Below are 17,713 nucleotides of genomic sequence, written 5' to 3'. Positions count from 1 at the left end.
AACTTTTTTCACAACTGTACTGAACTTATTATTTTTTTATAGATAAAGATTAACATTTTAATCATATTAAGTGGACAGTTCAGTGACATTGTGCAACCATCACCACTCTCCATCTCTAGAACTGCCTCATCCTTTTGAGAGGTACTGCCTACCCATTTAATCAGAATTTCTTGAGACCATTTAATCAGAATTTCTGGAAGCACAGGAAGCTATCCACAAAAGATGTTACATTACAAAATTATTGTGGTTTTAATCAAACCCTGAGTTATTCTAAAATGTAATAGTAACCAGCTATTATTTTCTTTTGTACTCTTGATCCCCTTCACCTATTTCACCCATCTGCCCACCCACTTCCCCTCTGGTAACCACGAGTTTGTTCATTATATTTGAGAGTCTGTGTTTTTGTTTGTCTCTTTTTTGCTTTGATTCCTAAATTGTACATATGAGTGAAATCATATGGTATTTGTCTTTCTCTGACTGACTTATTTCACTTAGCATTACACTTTTTAGATCCATCCATGTTGTTGCAAATGGCAAGATTTCATTCTTTTTTATGGCTGAATAATATTCCATTTGTATATATACCACATCTTCTTTATCCATTCATCTATCAATGGACACTTGGGCTGCTTCCATAATTTGGCTATTGTAAATAATGCCACAATAAACATAGGGGTGCATATATCTTTTTGAATTAGTGTTTTTGTCTTCTTTGGGTAAGTACCCAGTAGTGGAATTACTGGATTATATGGTAATTCTATTTTTAATCTTTTGAGGAATCTTCACACTGTTTTCCACAGTGGTTGTGCCAGTTTGCATTCCCACCAACAGTGCATTCCTTTTTCTCCATGCCCTTGCCAACACTTGTTTCTTGTGTTTTTAATTTTAGCCATTCTGACAGGTGTTGAGGTGATATTTCATTATGGCTTTGATCTGCAACGTCTAAAATTTTTAAATTAACATGTTATACTGCCAACTCTTACCTACAAAAAAATGAATGTAAGTGTCAGATGAAACAGCTTAAAGAATGTAAAGTATAAACCTAGGGAACTGGGCAGAAGGTAGTAGGGCAGGAATTGATTCATTTTTCTGATTATTGTACTGTTTGGCTTTTTAAAATGATACACATGCATTTGCCATAAATATTTATTTTTTTGCATTTGACATAAATAAAAATTAAGTTTTAAAAAAGTTAAACATGACTGTAATAATAAAAAAAGGAAATAAAACCTCTAATGGCAACTCAGTTATTATTTTGGAACACCCTGGGGGAATTCTCTATCCTAAGGAAAAAAAGTGATGAAAATTATTTAGGAGAAACACTTTTCTTGTTTTTACTCTGAAAACTTAGGGGAGCTGGGGGTAGAAGCTGCATGATTTCTATAGGGATTTCTTGATATGAAAATAATGACCCGAGGATGGTAGGATGTAGCTTGATGGGGAAACAATCCACCCTTCCCTCTACCAGCCCTGCTAACATCACTTTGTGGATGGGAAACACTGGGCTACAATGGAAAATAAGGTCTGGTTAACCTTGTGGAATAACCTGAAAGCCAAAGACTTGTCTTTCAGTAAAGATCTGATTATTAATTAGCAAGGGCCAGTTAGAACTACCACTAAGTGCCTGGGTGGCTCAGTCGGTTGAGTGTCCAACTTCAGCTCAGGTCATGATCTCGAGGTTTGTGAGTTCAAGTCCCACATCAGTCCCTCTGCTGTCAGTGTGGAGCCTGCTTTGGAACCTCTGTCTCCCTCTCTCTGCCCCTCCTCCTCTGTACATGTGCATCTGTGCTCTCTCCCTCTCTAAATAAACATTAAGAAAAAATTTAAAAACATAGAACTACCACTAAGAAAAACAGTTTAGTCATTTGCCAAGTCAAGTGATATCCATTATTCCCTCTCTTTAAAAAAAAAAATTTTTTTTATAGAGAGAAAGAAAGCACAAAAGCAGGGGAGGGGCAGAGAGAGAGAGAGAGAGAGAGAGAGAGAGAGAGAGAATCCCAAGTAGGCTCTGTGCTGTCAGTGCAGAGCCCAATGTGGGGCTCGAACTCACAAACTGTGAGATCATGACCTGAGCTGAAATCAAGAGTCAGACACTTAACCGACTGAGCCACCCAGGTACCCCATAAGCCTCTTCCTAATTCACACTATAGCCAAGACCATCTACTAAGAGATGTACCTTTCTCAGAATCTCAGTATTGGTATTAGAACAAAATTTCTCCACAAGTAGAGACCACATTTATTATAACATCATTAAACTATTTATTAAATACCTATTGCATAAGGTAAGGTGTTAGATTAAATGAAACAAAATTGCAGGTTCCCTATCCTGAATGTATCCTTTTTTTGAAACCAACAATACAATTCCAGTTGTACTATGAACATTATGTTGTCTCAACGTCATCAAAAACAGTATGCCTGGGGCACCTGGGTGGCTTAGTCATTTAAGGTCATGATCTGGTGGTCCATGAATTTGAGCCCCATGTCAGGCTCTGTGCTGACAGCTCAGAGCCCGGAGCCTCCTTCGGATTCTGTCTCCCTCTCTCTCTGCCCTCCACCCGCCCCTGCTCCACTCACACACACAAGTGGCAGACACAAACAAATGCTGCTCTGGTAAATATTTTACCTGGTACTGGAACTGAATGGGCTGCAGTTGGTTGTCATTCTGAGTCATCTTTCTGGCTAGGGCCTCTTTCAGTGCAAGAGCTTTATTCAACTCAACCAGCTCCTTAGACATCTGAGCTTGACGTAGAGCATGCTGAGTAGTGAAAGCATCAGAAGACCTGCTGGTTTCTGGACTGGTTTCCACTTGCTGGAAAAGATCAAAATGATGACTTATAAGAGAAACAAGCAATTAGAGATCCTTAGGCCCTACTTCATCAGGTCGGTCTCATAGCCACTTCTCCATTACTGGTACCCCTGTTATTTTAAAAATATGGCTTCTCGGGGCGCCTGGGTGGCGCAGTCGGTTGAGCGTCCGACTTCAGCCAGGTCACGATCTCGTGGTCCGAGAGTTCGAGCCCCACGTCAGGCTCTGGGCTGATGGCTCAGAGCCTGGAGCCTGCTTCCGATTCTGTGTCTCCCTCTCTCTCTGCCCCTCCCCCGTTCATGCTCTGCCTCTCTCTGTCCCAAAAATAAATAAAAACGTTGAAAAAAAAATTAAAAAAAAAATATGGCTTCTCATACATTTGCTTTAAACATCTGAAATGAGTCGAGCCTAGCCTCTTTCCCTGTTCTCACAGCACCTTGTTTCTTACATCTTTTAACTGACTCTTAGAGTAAACTGAGTTTCTTGCTCTTTCCTTTATTGATCTAGCTAACATTTCTTACTTTCATCTCATTCTAAGGGATCTTTACAAGAGAAAGAGTTCTGGAAATGGCACTTTAGGAATGGTGGAAATGGAGAAGAGGCTTCATTATCCCTTTATAATCCCGAAAGATTTGGGAACATAATGGTTGCCTTCATAACTGAAAAGGGGGTGTTCACCCATCACTTAAAATAAAAGTAGTTTTAATCCAGAATGAAGGGCACATGCCAGAGGTCACCTGATTTATCTGCCATCTTTCTTTCAGAATACAAAAAATACCGATACATGTTTGTTTTAAGGGCAAAAAGATGTCTCAAGGAAGCCACTGTCTAGCCTTTCATTTTGACTTGGCTCTCTAACCTTTAGCCAACATCTAATACATTTTATCTATTCTTGCAACTTGAACACTCAAAATATTTCCCTTGGTTCTTTTAGCCCCTAACCATCCCATCCACAAGCAAAGTATGATGAGGAAAAAAAGTCTCTTCCATTTCTTCTCTACTACTTTTTTGACTCTGCCATAATTACCTAATTTGTTTTTTTTCCCTCCCTTAACTTGCTAGACAGCTGTTGCAGAATACTAGCATCTAATAAGAAGTCAGCAAACCAGACTGCAAATAAGGAAAATGACATCCTTGAGAAGCCCTGCCATCCATTAGCAGTCATACTATTAGAGATGGAGTCTATCCAACTTCGGGATTTTACACAACTGGCATTTATACTCAAGATGTCTGGATTTCCAAGGTACTCTATGGAGGATGGTAGCAATCAGGGATTCTCTTCCTCAGCTGAGTGATAAATTAACAGGAAATGGCACAGTTAAAGCTCCTAGTTCTACACAAAGCCAATTACTTACAGCTTCTGGTTCTACTACAGTATCAATGGTTGCAGCAACAGTTTCATCCTGCAATGACAAATGATATTTCAGTTTAGGAAAAGACTCTGAAGTGAAGCTTACTAGTGGATTTTATATTGGTTACTTAATTTTTTTTTCAAGTATACATAGAGACCATTTAAGGTGCTGGACCCATTTTGTGGCACATAGCTACACCCAAAACCACACATTTCCATTTTCCACCTCTTAAGAGTCTATCCTCATTATAAGGTTGATGGTGTAGTCTATCTAAAAAGAAAAATAGGGTCATGTGGCAATTGACATATTTATTGCTCCTCTCCTGCTCTGCCAGAGATTATTGAGCCAATGAAGCATTAGTCATTCTAACAGGCCAAAGTTTAACCCATTTTATAGACTCTATCCTTTGTTTTTACCACTAAGTCTACTTCTATAATGTACAGGTCTAGCCAGTTCACATGGACATGCCACCTAAAAAACAGACATATGAAATAAAGGCAACGCAGTAGAAAAGTGAATAGAAGCAAGGGTTATTTTGTATTTTTTTTTTTTTTTTTACAGTCCGTCAAGGTAGCAAGAGCCTACTCTAGAAGGAAATAAATTCCATACAGGCTGATAACCCAGAAAAATGTGCTCATGAATTCAGACAAATCTCCCTCATATATCTAAGAATGAATCAATCTTATGCAGCTACTGCAGGTAGTGGTTACATGAAGGGAAAGGGCAAGCGCTGATTCCCTTCCAGAGAAGGGCAATTCCTTTTTTGGGCACTGGAATGACAACCATCTAAAAGGGAAACCTAAAACCACTTATTAGGACTAATTTGTTTATAGGCTATCATATGAGCAAGCTCTCTTCTCCCCACTGGAATTTAGGCTTTATTTGGTATTGCAACATATGGATTACCACTTCTGTTTAAGTGATTCCGTGAGCCTGGGAAGAAAGGATTTCCAGGAAGTCACATGATTAAAGAGGTCAAAGGTGAAAGAGCTACTAGCTCAACAGCAAGAAAATAATTTAGGGTTAGTACATGGAGTCTCTGCATCAGCCCAGTGAAACCTTACATAGTTGTTGAAACTTGAATCTCATACCTTCAAGGCGAGGAGTGAAGAGGCCCTTAGTAAGTGCTATTTGTAAAGCACTTCCCCTGCCCAGAAATTCCCAATCAGTGAGACTCAAAGAAAATTCAAAGGAAGCTCCAGTGTTCTCACATCCTTTTTCATCATGACTTAGAATACTGGTGATTCTCCAAGGACCAGGCATATGAAATCCTTCTTGAAAAACAGAGCACTTCGATATATTATAGGTTGATGGTTACCCTTTCTTCCCTCCCATGTTTTAAATTTCAGTAAACGGACTACTTACAGACCTATCCTAGATGAGTAAAGCCTGTAACGCTGGCTTTTGGAGACATTTTCTACTACCTTCCAGGGGGTCAGGATTGAAGTAAATGGGTTAATCTTTGAAGAAGACGTATTACTGTGGTTTACCTTTTGGCCTAATACAATTTTATAATGCCAAAGGTTAAGCTTTGGTGACATGTTCTACACGAACTTGGTAGGATTCTGCCTTCATAATCCTGAATATAAATATATAATGATGGGATTTATTTCAACCTAAAAGCCTCTTTAGCTCTCATTCTCAGGCTACGATGGAGAACCTCTTGTAAGGTAAAAATACGTGATTTGCTGAAGGTGGCAGTCAGGGGGACAAGGCTAGGGTACGTTGAGCTACATTAACCAGCAGTGCCCTTCAATAGGAAGTTTGGGCTTGTAGGCTGTAGGCAATCCCATTACCAGGCATGCAAAATGGTTTTTATGGAACTGGTCTTAGAGGAGGGGATAAAAACAACAAAATTTGATTTTGTGGGAACTGAAAGGACTGCATGAATTTCCTCACAGGTGACTGCAGCAAGGTTTGTTTGAATTGTATTTTTAAGGAAGAAATGGTACACTTTAGTGCTTAAAACCCCAGGAGGAATATTTAGGAACAATGGCTGCCTTCATAACTGAAAAAGGGGTGTTCACCTGTCACTTAAAATAAAAATAGTTTTAATCCAGAATGAAGGGCACAAGCACTTACATCTGAAACATTTTGCTTTCACTGTAGTGAGTCTTAATAAAAACCACAGGATACATTGTTGTGTATTTCCAAAAAATACATAGCTGGGAGGGTCTCGAAACAATAGACATGGAAACCTCTGATTCAAGAGTCCAGCAGGAGCCCTTGGGCAAAAGGGTTTACTCTGCCTAACTGTGACAGTGGAGGGAAGCCAGGGACTTTATCAGCTCATGGCAATCTTTAGTACCTTCTGGCTGCATGTGCCAAGTGACTTTCAGTGGCAGACACAGAGATTCTATAGAGTTTCTCTGAGTCAGCCACCACTAGCAATTTCCTCTACAGGCACAGCAGTCACCAGTCATATCACCAGATCCTCACCGCGGATATGCCTTCTCTAACGTTATTAACTTGTTTCCATGGGTTTCCTTCATCTTTCTCATGTGACCCAAAGCCCCAGAAATAAGATGGTGTGAAATCCTCTAAGATTGCTGTGGTGGCCATGAACAACGGTGTCCTGGATCACTCTTTTGTAATCATATAAGCTTCGGTTCCAGTATGGTTCTGCAGCCTAGATTATCTTAATTCTGAGGCAGCTCACACAAGGTTTTCATACACCAGATGTTTCAGCTACATTTAAGTGGAATTATAGATGGTGAAATTTAACCTTGTGATAGCCATTCTCTGGCATGCACTCTATAATTCAGCCACAGTGAGGTCCTTATCACATTCTGAACTTTCAACCATTTTTGCTTTGACATGTACCTTTTTCTCTGTATAGACTGTATTTTCCCCATTGTCTGTGTGGCAAACTTCTATTCCTTTTTTAGGGCCCATTGTCTTCTGTACTGACTTCCTGAATTTTCTGGGCAGTTAATCACCCCTTCTTTTGTGTTGTCAGTGCCTTTTGCTCATATTGGTAATGTAAGAGGATTAAAACAGAAAGAGAGGGTTCCTAATTTTCCTTGCCTCCTTCCCCCTTCTTTGCCATCTCTCCCACTTATGAACCTTAACCAGCGAACAAACTACAAGGGTTGCAAGAACGACTCTTGAAAACAACTGGAGAGCTAGTAGGATGGATTGCACCAATGTTCTTAATTTAAGCCACAGGCATGAAAACTGGAACAGCCTCAAACCAAAAGTTTCACAGCAATTAACAACAAAACTCCTACATGAGCCAAACCACAAGGACACACAGCCCTCCCTTCTCACCTTATAAAACTCCAATTCTGCTTCCACTCAAGGAGTTACCTGGAGTTCAGGTGCTCCCTGAGTGTATCAGCTTTTAACGTCCTTTTTGAGTCACTTAAATTATTTTCTTTTGATATTAATACAGTACTTAGCAAGGTTATACAGCTACTGAGTGGCAGAATTGGCTTCAAACTAGGGTGTGTCTGGCTCTGGGGCCCAGGTTCTCAACTGCTGTGGCCTGTTTGTTGGATAAATGAACTGTTCTGTTGGACTGCTCGTGGCAGTTTTGTATAGCACTACTTGTTCTAAAACACTGCTCTCAAGTCTTTTGGGAATTTACTCACTTAACTTATTGGAACTCATCCTAACCCTTCCTCCCACAATACTGTAGGATATTTTTAAACGGACTCTTTAAGAGTAAAACATAGGTGTAGATGATTTTGTGATACCCTTTTGAAAACTCTAGAAAACACTGGGCAAGACCTGAGATTTTACCACTGTTGTGGTGAAGTTAAAGCCTCTGCCCAAGAGCTAGAAATTACCACCAGTCATTTACAGACATGTCACAGCTTCAGAATGATGAATAAGAGGGTATAGATGGAACAAAACCTACTATAACCCCTTAATCAACCACAGCCCCTTAACATGACTTCAGTTAAAAAAAGAAACGTATATATGCCTAAGGGCTAAGATAGAGAAGGAACACCAAAAATAAAAGAGGTTTTTAGGGTGGTGGGATTGTAAGAATTTTTCTTCCGGGAAAAACAACAAATACCTGCAGCCCAAGCCCACCCACAACTACTGTAACAGTTCTAAAAATAAATAAAAATGGGGACTTACAGAACGATCATTCAAATGAATTTATTACTGGTTATAAAAAAGAACTATGGTATTCCCTGGTTGCTCTAAGCTATCTGTTAGAACCCAGCTTACTTAAGATCAAGGTAAGAGGTACAAGGCCTCTTATTAAGTTAGCCTGCACTGAAAGGACAGCAAATCAATGCCTGCTGCCTGTTTTACCAGGCAATTTTGCACTGCTGTGCTGCTGCTTCCAGTATTGGATTACAGTACTGAAATACTGATGTGCCATTGCATATGTAACCTAGGAGTGTTTTGACTTAACAAATTCAATATTCAGATCATACGCAATGATCCATGACCTCTGTCCTCAAACAGCTCACAATCTAGTTGTTTTGGCCAAAGGCACAAGTTAGATATGTTTATATGCATCAAGAGAAACAAATGAAAGCAATACGTCTATCTACACTGCCCCTACTTGGCTTACCGATAGCTGGGTAATCACTTGCTGCAGGTTACGAATTGTCTCTACATTTTCTTTTAATTCCCGGTCTTCCAAAGCTTCCACTAGCTTTTGAAGATCCACTTTGCAGCTGAAAGTTCAAACAAAGGAACCCAAAGGTTAATCATACTGCAAAGACCAGAACGTCGGTGATTATATACTAAGGTGGTATAGGAAACATTTGGTAGAAACTTACGCTGCATGCTGCCTCAGTTCCTCTAGCTTGGCATTCATTTTTTCATTCGCTTGTTCTGTCTGCAACAGAGACCCAGGAGATCATCAGTGGCAACACCTAACAGCCTCACCTAATTATGCCCTGTCTCCTACTCCAATGGATCAAAACCTAGGTAGAAAGGTTGGCTCCTTTGCTATAATAAGAGGATTTAGTGGGCTTTGGTAATTTAGTGAGAAATGTATTTTTTTTAACAGAGTCATGGAAATTAGCCCTTCAGTCAACATGAGCTACTAAAAACAGCATCTAAGCAGCTGGGTCTTATGCTTGCCATGAAGCTCAGACTATGGTGTGGAGTGTGAAGCCTTAATTCCATACAGAACTTTGCAATTGGGGGAAAAAGCAATACTTCCTGGCATGCTATTCCCTGTTTGCAAAAAACCCACTTACTTTAAAATGCCTCCTACACTATACTGTTTCCTAGCCCCAGCATAAGGGCATTTAAAACATAAAAGGGTCTCACACTGAATATGAGCTGAGCTTTTTTCCCCAAGTTACACTATCTGATATGGTAGGCTAGTTTTAGTAGGAGAAAGCAAGAAAAAGGGTGAGGCACAAGAACGGTAGCAGAGAAGAAATGGCCGAGGGAGCTACAATTTGGGAAAGGTGATTGATATTTTCCATTTTATTTTAATCACAGTATCTGTAACGTGCTAGATGCTGTGACAGATTTGGGAAGGGCAGGTTATACAGGACAAAAATGTGCTTGTTACGACATTCCAACGGCACATCAAATAAGAAGCTTTCTTGAAGCCATTACGGCAGCCTTATAAAGTTCAAATGGGTATGTGGCTAGAGTAACAGGTACTGTCTGTTATGTCAGCCACATTCACATATGTGTGAGACACAGCCTCTAGAGTTACTCCCAAGGCACAGAATACAGCACTGGTGACAGAAAACTGTATATAAAAATCCTCTAGCTCCCATTTTCACCCTTTCCCTAGTAATAGACAATGGATATAGGGTTTGGCCCCCTTTAAAGAATCTTTAAGCAGCTTACACTTCCTTGACTAGAGAGCACACTGATGCATGAAGGTGCATAAATTACAGATGTTCAAGTACATTTTGGTGGAAACTCATTTTCGCTTTTGACAATCATTGTGCTATTAAAGATTGAGTTGTACTTAGACTAGCAGAAAAACATTAGCTACAGAGGCAGCATGCACTGATCCAGGTTACTATCAGACAGGTAGTAGCATACAGAATTGGTGTAATCAGTTACATAGTGATCCACTATTTAGAAATGAATCATATGTAAAAGAATTAACATTAATTTCCCAGCTGTTCTATCTCACCACGGCAGCTGTTAGGACAGAGTATGAAATGTGATGACATTAGAGGAAGGGAGATAGAGAAGAACTAAAATCTTACTGAGGGGACAGTTACTTGGTATTACGGATAAAGATTAAGTAGGACTTAAGGTGACAGGAGGTCCTGGTTCTTTCCTCTCTGGCATTTTAGAACAAATGTACTTTAAAATACGATTCATGTGGATTCTTTGTGATGGATATACAGGTGCTCACCATACAATTCTTTTAACTTTTCTGTATGTTTTAACATAAGCCCATGTATGTAGAGGGCTTAAGAGGGGCTCCATGGGGGACATAGTAAAATTAATCCATTTATTTCCAGATAACTTGTCTCTCATAATGAGAAGCATGTTAAACATTTCAGAAACTAAAGCTAGTAAATGTCCAGATTGCTAGTAGCTTAGTCTTGGGTCCTCACCAAAATGATCCTCTCCAACATCTGGGCTGTCTGACCAGCTGCCTCGCTTAGACCACGACTTAATTTTTCATTTTCCTCTGCCAGGGACTGATTCTTCTCCATCAGGGACTGTAGATTTTCTGATGGTTCCACACTAAAACAAAGAAAGTAACATATTAGAAAAATACCTGTTGATAACACCTATATCAAAGGTAGATAAAAATATACCCCACAGGCCTTTTAGGTGTGGGGGACTGGTTTAAAATTAACCCCCAAAAATCTGGGAAAAAAGTGTGTCCATTCCAATCTACCCTTCCAGTCAGGCAGTATATTGAATGAATAAGAAACATATGCCTGAAATATGTTGAATTAATGATTTGTGGGATGGTAATAATTCAGAACCAGACATGGTTGCAACAGAAATGACTAACTAACCTTTACCCTTGGCTCTTGGTTTAAGATATGTTTGTGCCATGTAGTTAAGAAGTAAAGGCTAACTGCAGCTAAGATAGGTGTTCTCTTTCTTCTTCCCACCCTCATTCCCTCATTAAAGGTTAGGGAAGCAGGGAAGGAAGAGGTATGGGGGAGGTAGAAGTGACACAGCTCAGGGTGAAATTTAACCCCAAGAAAAGTCAACTGCTTATTTACTGAAGTTTAGGGAAATAGCATTTAGGAAGTCAGAAAGTTGATATAATGACCAGCAGCCACTGAGAGCACATTTCACAACCCTCTATAAATAAGTGTTCCCTTCTAAATGCCTGCCTTACTCAAAACCTCTTGTTCATTTGTCTATCAATTTTAAATTGCTTAGAGTGGGTGGTGACAATTGTGTCCATATCAAATAGGCGTGGGTGGGAGGGAACAAAATAGTTTGAAGGAATACATATAGAACCTTTGGGACTTATGCAGATTACTTGATATCATTTCCAGACTAATGGAAAAGACCAACGAGAGGTACAGTTTTTGTTTTTGTGTTTTTGGTAATCTACTGGGATTAATTGTTTAAAAGACTGGAAAATAGGACTGGTGAAAAAAGATCAGAAGAAATATGAAGATTTGAATCTGAAGGAGACTGAGGGGAAAAATGAATAGTTGTCAAGGCTATAATAAAGAGGAAAAAAAAAAAGGACAGGGAACATCTGTTCTCAATCTCAATAAAGGATCGAAAAGGATTTCGGAAATAGATGCCCTCTCACCCAACTTAAGACCTCAAGGAATTCTCACAGAAAATTTTAGCATGCTTTTCATCAAAAGGTTAATAGCAAGGCCAAACCATAAGGTCTTGTGTTATACTACTGAAAATTTACTAAGACTCTTATGAAAGAATGTTCAATTAAAATGTTGATTATAAAAATAAACTATTGGGGCGCCTGGGTGGCTCAGTTAAACGTCTGACTCTTTTCTTTTCTTTTCTTTTCTTTTCTTTTCTTTTCTTTTCTTTTCAATGTCTGACTCTTGATCTCAGCTCAGGTCTTAATCTCAGGGTTGTGAGTTCAAGCCCCATACTGGCTCCACGCTGAGCATGAAACTTACTTAAAAAAAATAAAAAATGAAAAAATAAATGGGGGTGCCTGGGTGGCTCAGTTGGTTGAGTGTCTGACTCTTGATTTTGGCTCAGGTCATGATCCCAGGGGTCGTGGGATTGAGCCCTACATCGGGTTCTGTGCTGAGCGTGGAGCCTACTTGGGATTCTATCTCTCTGTCCCTCTCCCCCACTCATGTGCTCTCTCTGAAATATAAACAAACAAACAAACAAACAAATAAATAAAAACTGTTGGTAAATTTAGTGTTATTTTAGATTGCTCTGATATTCCCTTATAGTTATTAAGCTGAAAACCTCCATGTTTCATTCATGTAAATTGATAAACTCCAAAGTAATGATACTTTTAACTCCATAGTTTTGCCCTCCTAAAAATTTCCAAGATTTCTTTAAATGGGTGAAAATACAATGGAACACCAATGTTTCCTCTTTCACAGGCTATTTAATTGCCTATGCTAGGAATTCAAGTTAGCCGAGCATGTGCAAATTGACAAACACAGAAAATCAATGCAAAAGCTTCCATGATACACATTCAATAAGAAAAGAATATAATCCTAGGACAAAAAGCAAAAAACATTTCATGTATATGAACTGTACATTTTGTGAGATCTTTTATGAAATGTTTCTTAAAATATACACATACATTTTTGAGAAAAGAAGTAGCATCTTTATTTTTCTGTAGAACACTGAACAGGTGAGTTCACTATTTGATTCATCAACTGTTTCTTAGAATCTATTCTATTACTTGTGTAGCTGAGACTATATCCTGTAATATATTCTAGGTGGTTGGAAGTGTGGAATAGTTTTATTAGCCTTGTGTTCATTAAACTTGTCTTACATAAAACAGGTCTATGCTAAACCGAAAGGAAAGGAAGATGGGTCAATTGCTTCTAAACTGGTTAAACTAGAATAGGTCTTTAAGAGACCCTTTAAGGGAACCCCACTTTCCTCTGTTTCTTTACTCAACATTCTTAAAACATTATCAGGAAACCAAGACTATATTACCCAAAGATGGAAAATTATAAAGGGTGGTAATCTCTGGGTGATAAAATTATGGCAGTTTTAAGATTTATTCTTTATATTTTTCATTTTAAATGTCCTACAAGAAGCAACATATCAATTTTATAATAAGAAAAAAAATGATTAAGAGTTATGGAAAATAAGGATATTAAAAGAAAATAAGCTCACACATACATAAGAATAAACTCCAAATGAAAATACAAAATGCAAAAAATATAATCAACATAGGTACTAGAAGGACACAAATTCCTCTTTAACCCTGCTATAGGGAAAGGCATTCTAATTATGAATCAAAATCCAGAAGCATGAGAATATAAACATCATACCCACTTTGGAAAAGTTTCTTAAAAAGTTAAACATATGACCCAGCAATCCTACTTCTAGATATCTACCCAATAATGTCTGTACAAAAACTTGCAGGTAAATGTTCATAACAGCATAATTCATAATAGCCAAAAAGTTGAGGGGCGCCTGGGTGCCTCAGTGGGATAAGCATCTGACTTAGGCTCAGGTCACGATCTTGCGGTTTGTGGGTTTGAGCCCTGCATCTGTTATCAGCAAAGAGCTGTTGTCAGCAAAGAGCTTGCTTCGGATCATCTGTACCCCCTTCCTCTGCCCCTCCCCAACTTGTACCCTCTCTCTGTCTCTCTCAAAATAAATAAACTTTAGGAAAAGTTTTTTTTTTATAGTGGAAAATAGCAAGTGTTTGACAAGGATGTGAAGAAACTGGAACACTCGTGCACTGCTGGTAGGAATGCAAAACGGTATAGCCACTATGTAAAATAGTATGGCAGTCTAATTTAAAAAATCAAAGAAAAGAGTTACTATATGATCCAGCTATTTAGCTTCTGGGTCTACACCCAAAAAGAATTGAAATCAGGGTCTTAAAGCATTCATGGCAGCATATTCACAACAGCCAAAAGGTGGAAGCAACCTGTGTACAATGAAGGATAAACGGATACACAGCATGTGGTATACATACACAATGGGACATTTTTCAGCCTTTAAAAGAAAGGAAATTCTGACACATGCTACAACATGGATGAAACTTGAAGATATTATGCTAAGTGAAAAAATACAATCAAAAAAGGACAAATATCGTATGATTTCACTCATTCTAGGTGCTTCAGATAATTAAATGAAAGTAGAATGGTGATTGCCAGGACTGAAGGGAGAGGGGAAATTGGGGTGTTATTGTTTAACAAGTACAGAGTTTCAGTTGTGCAAGATGGTAGTGATGGTTGTATAAGATTGTGAATGCACTGAATTCCACTGAACTGTATACTTAAAAATGGTTAAAGTCGTGAATTTTATTTTATGTATCTTTTACCACATTTTTTTCAAAAAGGGCCAAAGGATCAAAAAAATCTGATAGAAAATGAGACATATGAATAGACAATTCACTAGAAAAAGAGATAAAAGTGGGCCTGAAACATGAAAAAAAGCTGAGATCCACTGATAAAGAAATAAAAATTAAAATGAGATACTGAGATAGTATTTCTCACCTATTGGATTGGCAAAAAATTGAGAAGTACGACAACACATTCTGCTGGTGAGGATATGGGGAAACAAGCCTTGTCACACCCTGCCACTGGGAATGCATACTGGCATAACTCTTTTGGAGGGGAATATGGCAATATCTAACAAAATCACACATGCACTTACCTTTTGTCTCGGCAATCCCACTTCTAGAAATCTACCCTGAAGATAAGTCACTAATAATATGAGAACTGAATAACACAAGGTTATTTGCTGCAGTATGTTTGTAATCACAAGATACTGGAAACAAACTAAGTGCCCATACATAGGAAAGAGGATGAATTAGTATGTACAATAAGAGAAACATGCAGCTGTATAAAAGAATGAGGAAGGCTTTTATGAACTGATAAGAAATGATTTACAGGCAATACTGAAAAGAGCAAAGCCACAAAGACCATCTATGGCATATTACCATTCATATAAGAGGACATGAAAAAAATAAATAGGTATATGCTCATTTGTAGAGGAGAAATATAGGAAAGCTAGACCAGAAACTAAAGACATTGGTTCAATATGGAGGAGGGAGAATAGTGGTAGAAATAAGGGTGTAATGGGAATAGGGTAGCAGGGATGAAGAGGGAATGACATTTCACAAAATATATTGTGGTAAGAAACACGTTAACAAAATTTACCATCATAACCATTTTTTAAGTGTACAGTTCAGTAAAGTATAATCACATTATTGTGCAATGGCTCTCCAGAACTTTCTCATCTTGCAAAACTGAAACTCTATAGTCATTAAACAACTCTGTTCCCACCACCCCCTCAGTCTATTCTTTTACAGTTTTTTGGCATTGCTTTTATTTCTACACTGTTTTTCACCTTTATCTATAAAGCACATAGACCTTTGCCTATGTTTTCTTCTAGTTCTGTTGTGGATTTTTCTTTTTCTTTTTTTTAATTGTGGTAAAAACTTATTGTCTTAATCACTGTTAAGTGTACAGTTGAGTGGTTTAAAGTATATTTACATTGTTGTGAAACAGATCTCCAGAACCTTTTTATCTTGTAAAACTGAAATCCTCTGCCCATTAAACAACTCCCCTTTTGCCTCTCCCCACCCCCAGTCCCGAGTCACTACCATTCTACTTTCTGTTTCTATGAATTTGACTAAGTATCTCATATAAGTGGAATCATACAATATCTGTCTTTTTGTGATTGGCTTATTTCACTTAGTATAATGTCCTCAAGTTTCATTCATGCTGTAACATGTAATAGGATTTCCATCCTTTTTAAGGCTGAATAATATTCCATTATATGTATATGCCACATTTGTTTATCCATTCATCCACTGATGGGACATTTGTGTTTCTTCCACTTCCTGACTATTGGGAATAGTGCTGCTATGAACATGGGTGTGCAAGTCTCTCTTTAAGACCCTGCTTTCAATTCTTTTGGATATATTACCCAGAAGTGGGATTGCTGGATCATGTGCTATTCTTATTTTTAACTTTTTGAGGAGCCTCCATACTGTTTTTCATGGCAGTTATACCATTTTACAATCCTTCCAACAGTGTACAAAGATTCTAATTTTTTCCACATGCTTGCCAACATTTGTTATTCAGTATTTTTACTACTAGCCATCCTAATGGGTGTATGGTGATATTTCACTGTGGTTTTGATTTGCATTGCTCTGCTCTGAGTATTTCTTCTTTGTATAACTCTGACTCTTAGAGCATGATAATATTTCATATACCCTTTGCATACCTGAAATATAAACTAACAATTAAAACCAACCAAGACGTAGGGGAAACCCAAAATGGAATACAAACAGTAACTGTGGGAAACAGTATCTTGCCTGGATACTCTAAGCCTAAAGACAAAAAGAACTGTACGTAAATGCTGTAATCCAGTTCATAAAAGTGTTTCTCACAGGGGTATGGGCTAGCAATTTTGAAACTACTGTATGTATATCCTGGAATTGAACAAATAAGTAAATAGATTGTAGCTAATAAGAGTTGGTGTCTTACTGTTGGAAAAAGGAGTTATAAATAGGAGGAGGAAGAAGGCTAAAATGAACCCTGTAGTGTTGGACTGGAATCAGAGGTATTTGGTATAAAATCTGGCTATTAATATATAGAAAGACAGATATAAAAATGTAGATATGAGTATATGTGTACATTACTAGACATACAGATATTTCCTCTCTACCAGCTGAGAGGGCCTAGAAACAGTGACACCCCAGTAACAACAAGCACACCCAGCACCCAGATTGGGTTTCTAAACACTATTTTCCAATAAAAAAATCAGGGCTCTTTTGAGATATGGTTGATTCTAGAACTGGGGAGAGGAAAATACAAGATGGGTGTGGAACATTCTGTAGAAATTCTTAAAAACTGGAGGGTGAAAAAACAAACAAACTAGAGGGTGTATTGAAGAACATAAAATCACCCTGAAGGAGAGCCTATTGGACAAAACAGGAACAATCTGAGCAATAAAACAAATAACGATAGCATTGGATGTTAGCCCATAGAATAAAATAAATACCTATGATTCTATATGGATATAAATAAGTAATCAAATACATAAATGGGGGAGAATAAACAGCCACAGTAAAATTCCAATTAATAAGTTTCTGAGGCTAGAACTCATCACATCAGGCTGCCTCAAAGCTAACTAGAACGTTTGGCAAGATCCCCACCTTGATGCCAAATGCTACCAGAAACTTTAGTCTATCAGGGTAAAACAACCATCAGAAGAAATGGCCTCTGTTAGAATATACATTTAAAATTTATCTACGACTCTTTTAAAAAAATTAAAAAAAAAATCAGGGGGGGGGACACCTGGGTGTCTCAGTTGGTTAAGCATCTGACTTTGGTTCATGATTTCATGGTCTGTGAGTTCAAGCCCCATGCCAGGCTCTGTGCTGACAGCTCAGAGTCTGGGGCCTGCTTCAGATTCTATGCCTCCTTCTCTCTCTGTCCCTCCCCCACTCATGCTCTGTCTCTCTCTGCTCTCAAAAATAAATAAA

At 38.3% G+C, this 17,713-nt stretch overlaps 1 protein-coding gene across 2 annotated transcripts in view; it reads right to left on the bottom strand.

Annotated features, from left to right (window-relative positions):
• The window catches only part of KIF4A (kinesin family member 4A), a 123,804-nt gene that overhangs the window by 53,582 nt on the left and 52,509 nt on the right, over window positions 1-17,713 (bottom strand). For both annotated transcript variants that reach the window (XM_047843533.1, XM_047843532.1), the window contains exons 10-14: window positions 10,668-10,800; window positions 8,904-8,962; window positions 8,693-8,798; window positions 4,162-4,209; window positions 2,624-2,809 (exon numbers count right to left, since the gene is read on the bottom strand). In XM_047843533.1, coding sequence (XP_047699489.1) covers window positions 2,624-2,809; window positions 4,162-4,209; window positions 8,693-8,798; window positions 8,904-8,962; window positions 10,668-10,800 — 532 coding nt within the window. The remainder of the gene's footprint in view (window positions 1-2,623; window positions 2,810-4,161; window positions 4,210-8,692; window positions 8,799-8,903; window positions 8,963-10,667; window positions 10,801-17,713) is intronic.

Source organism: Prionailurus viverrinus, chromosome X (genome assembly GCF_022837055.1).
Source record: "Prionailurus viverrinus isolate Anna chromosome X, UM_Priviv_1.0, whole genome shotgun sequence".
NCBI classification, from domain to species: Eukaryota; Metazoa; Chordata; class Mammalia; order Carnivora; family Felidae; genus Prionailurus; species Prionailurus viverrinus.
This window is presented reverse-complemented; position numbering and strand designations above follow the sequence as displayed.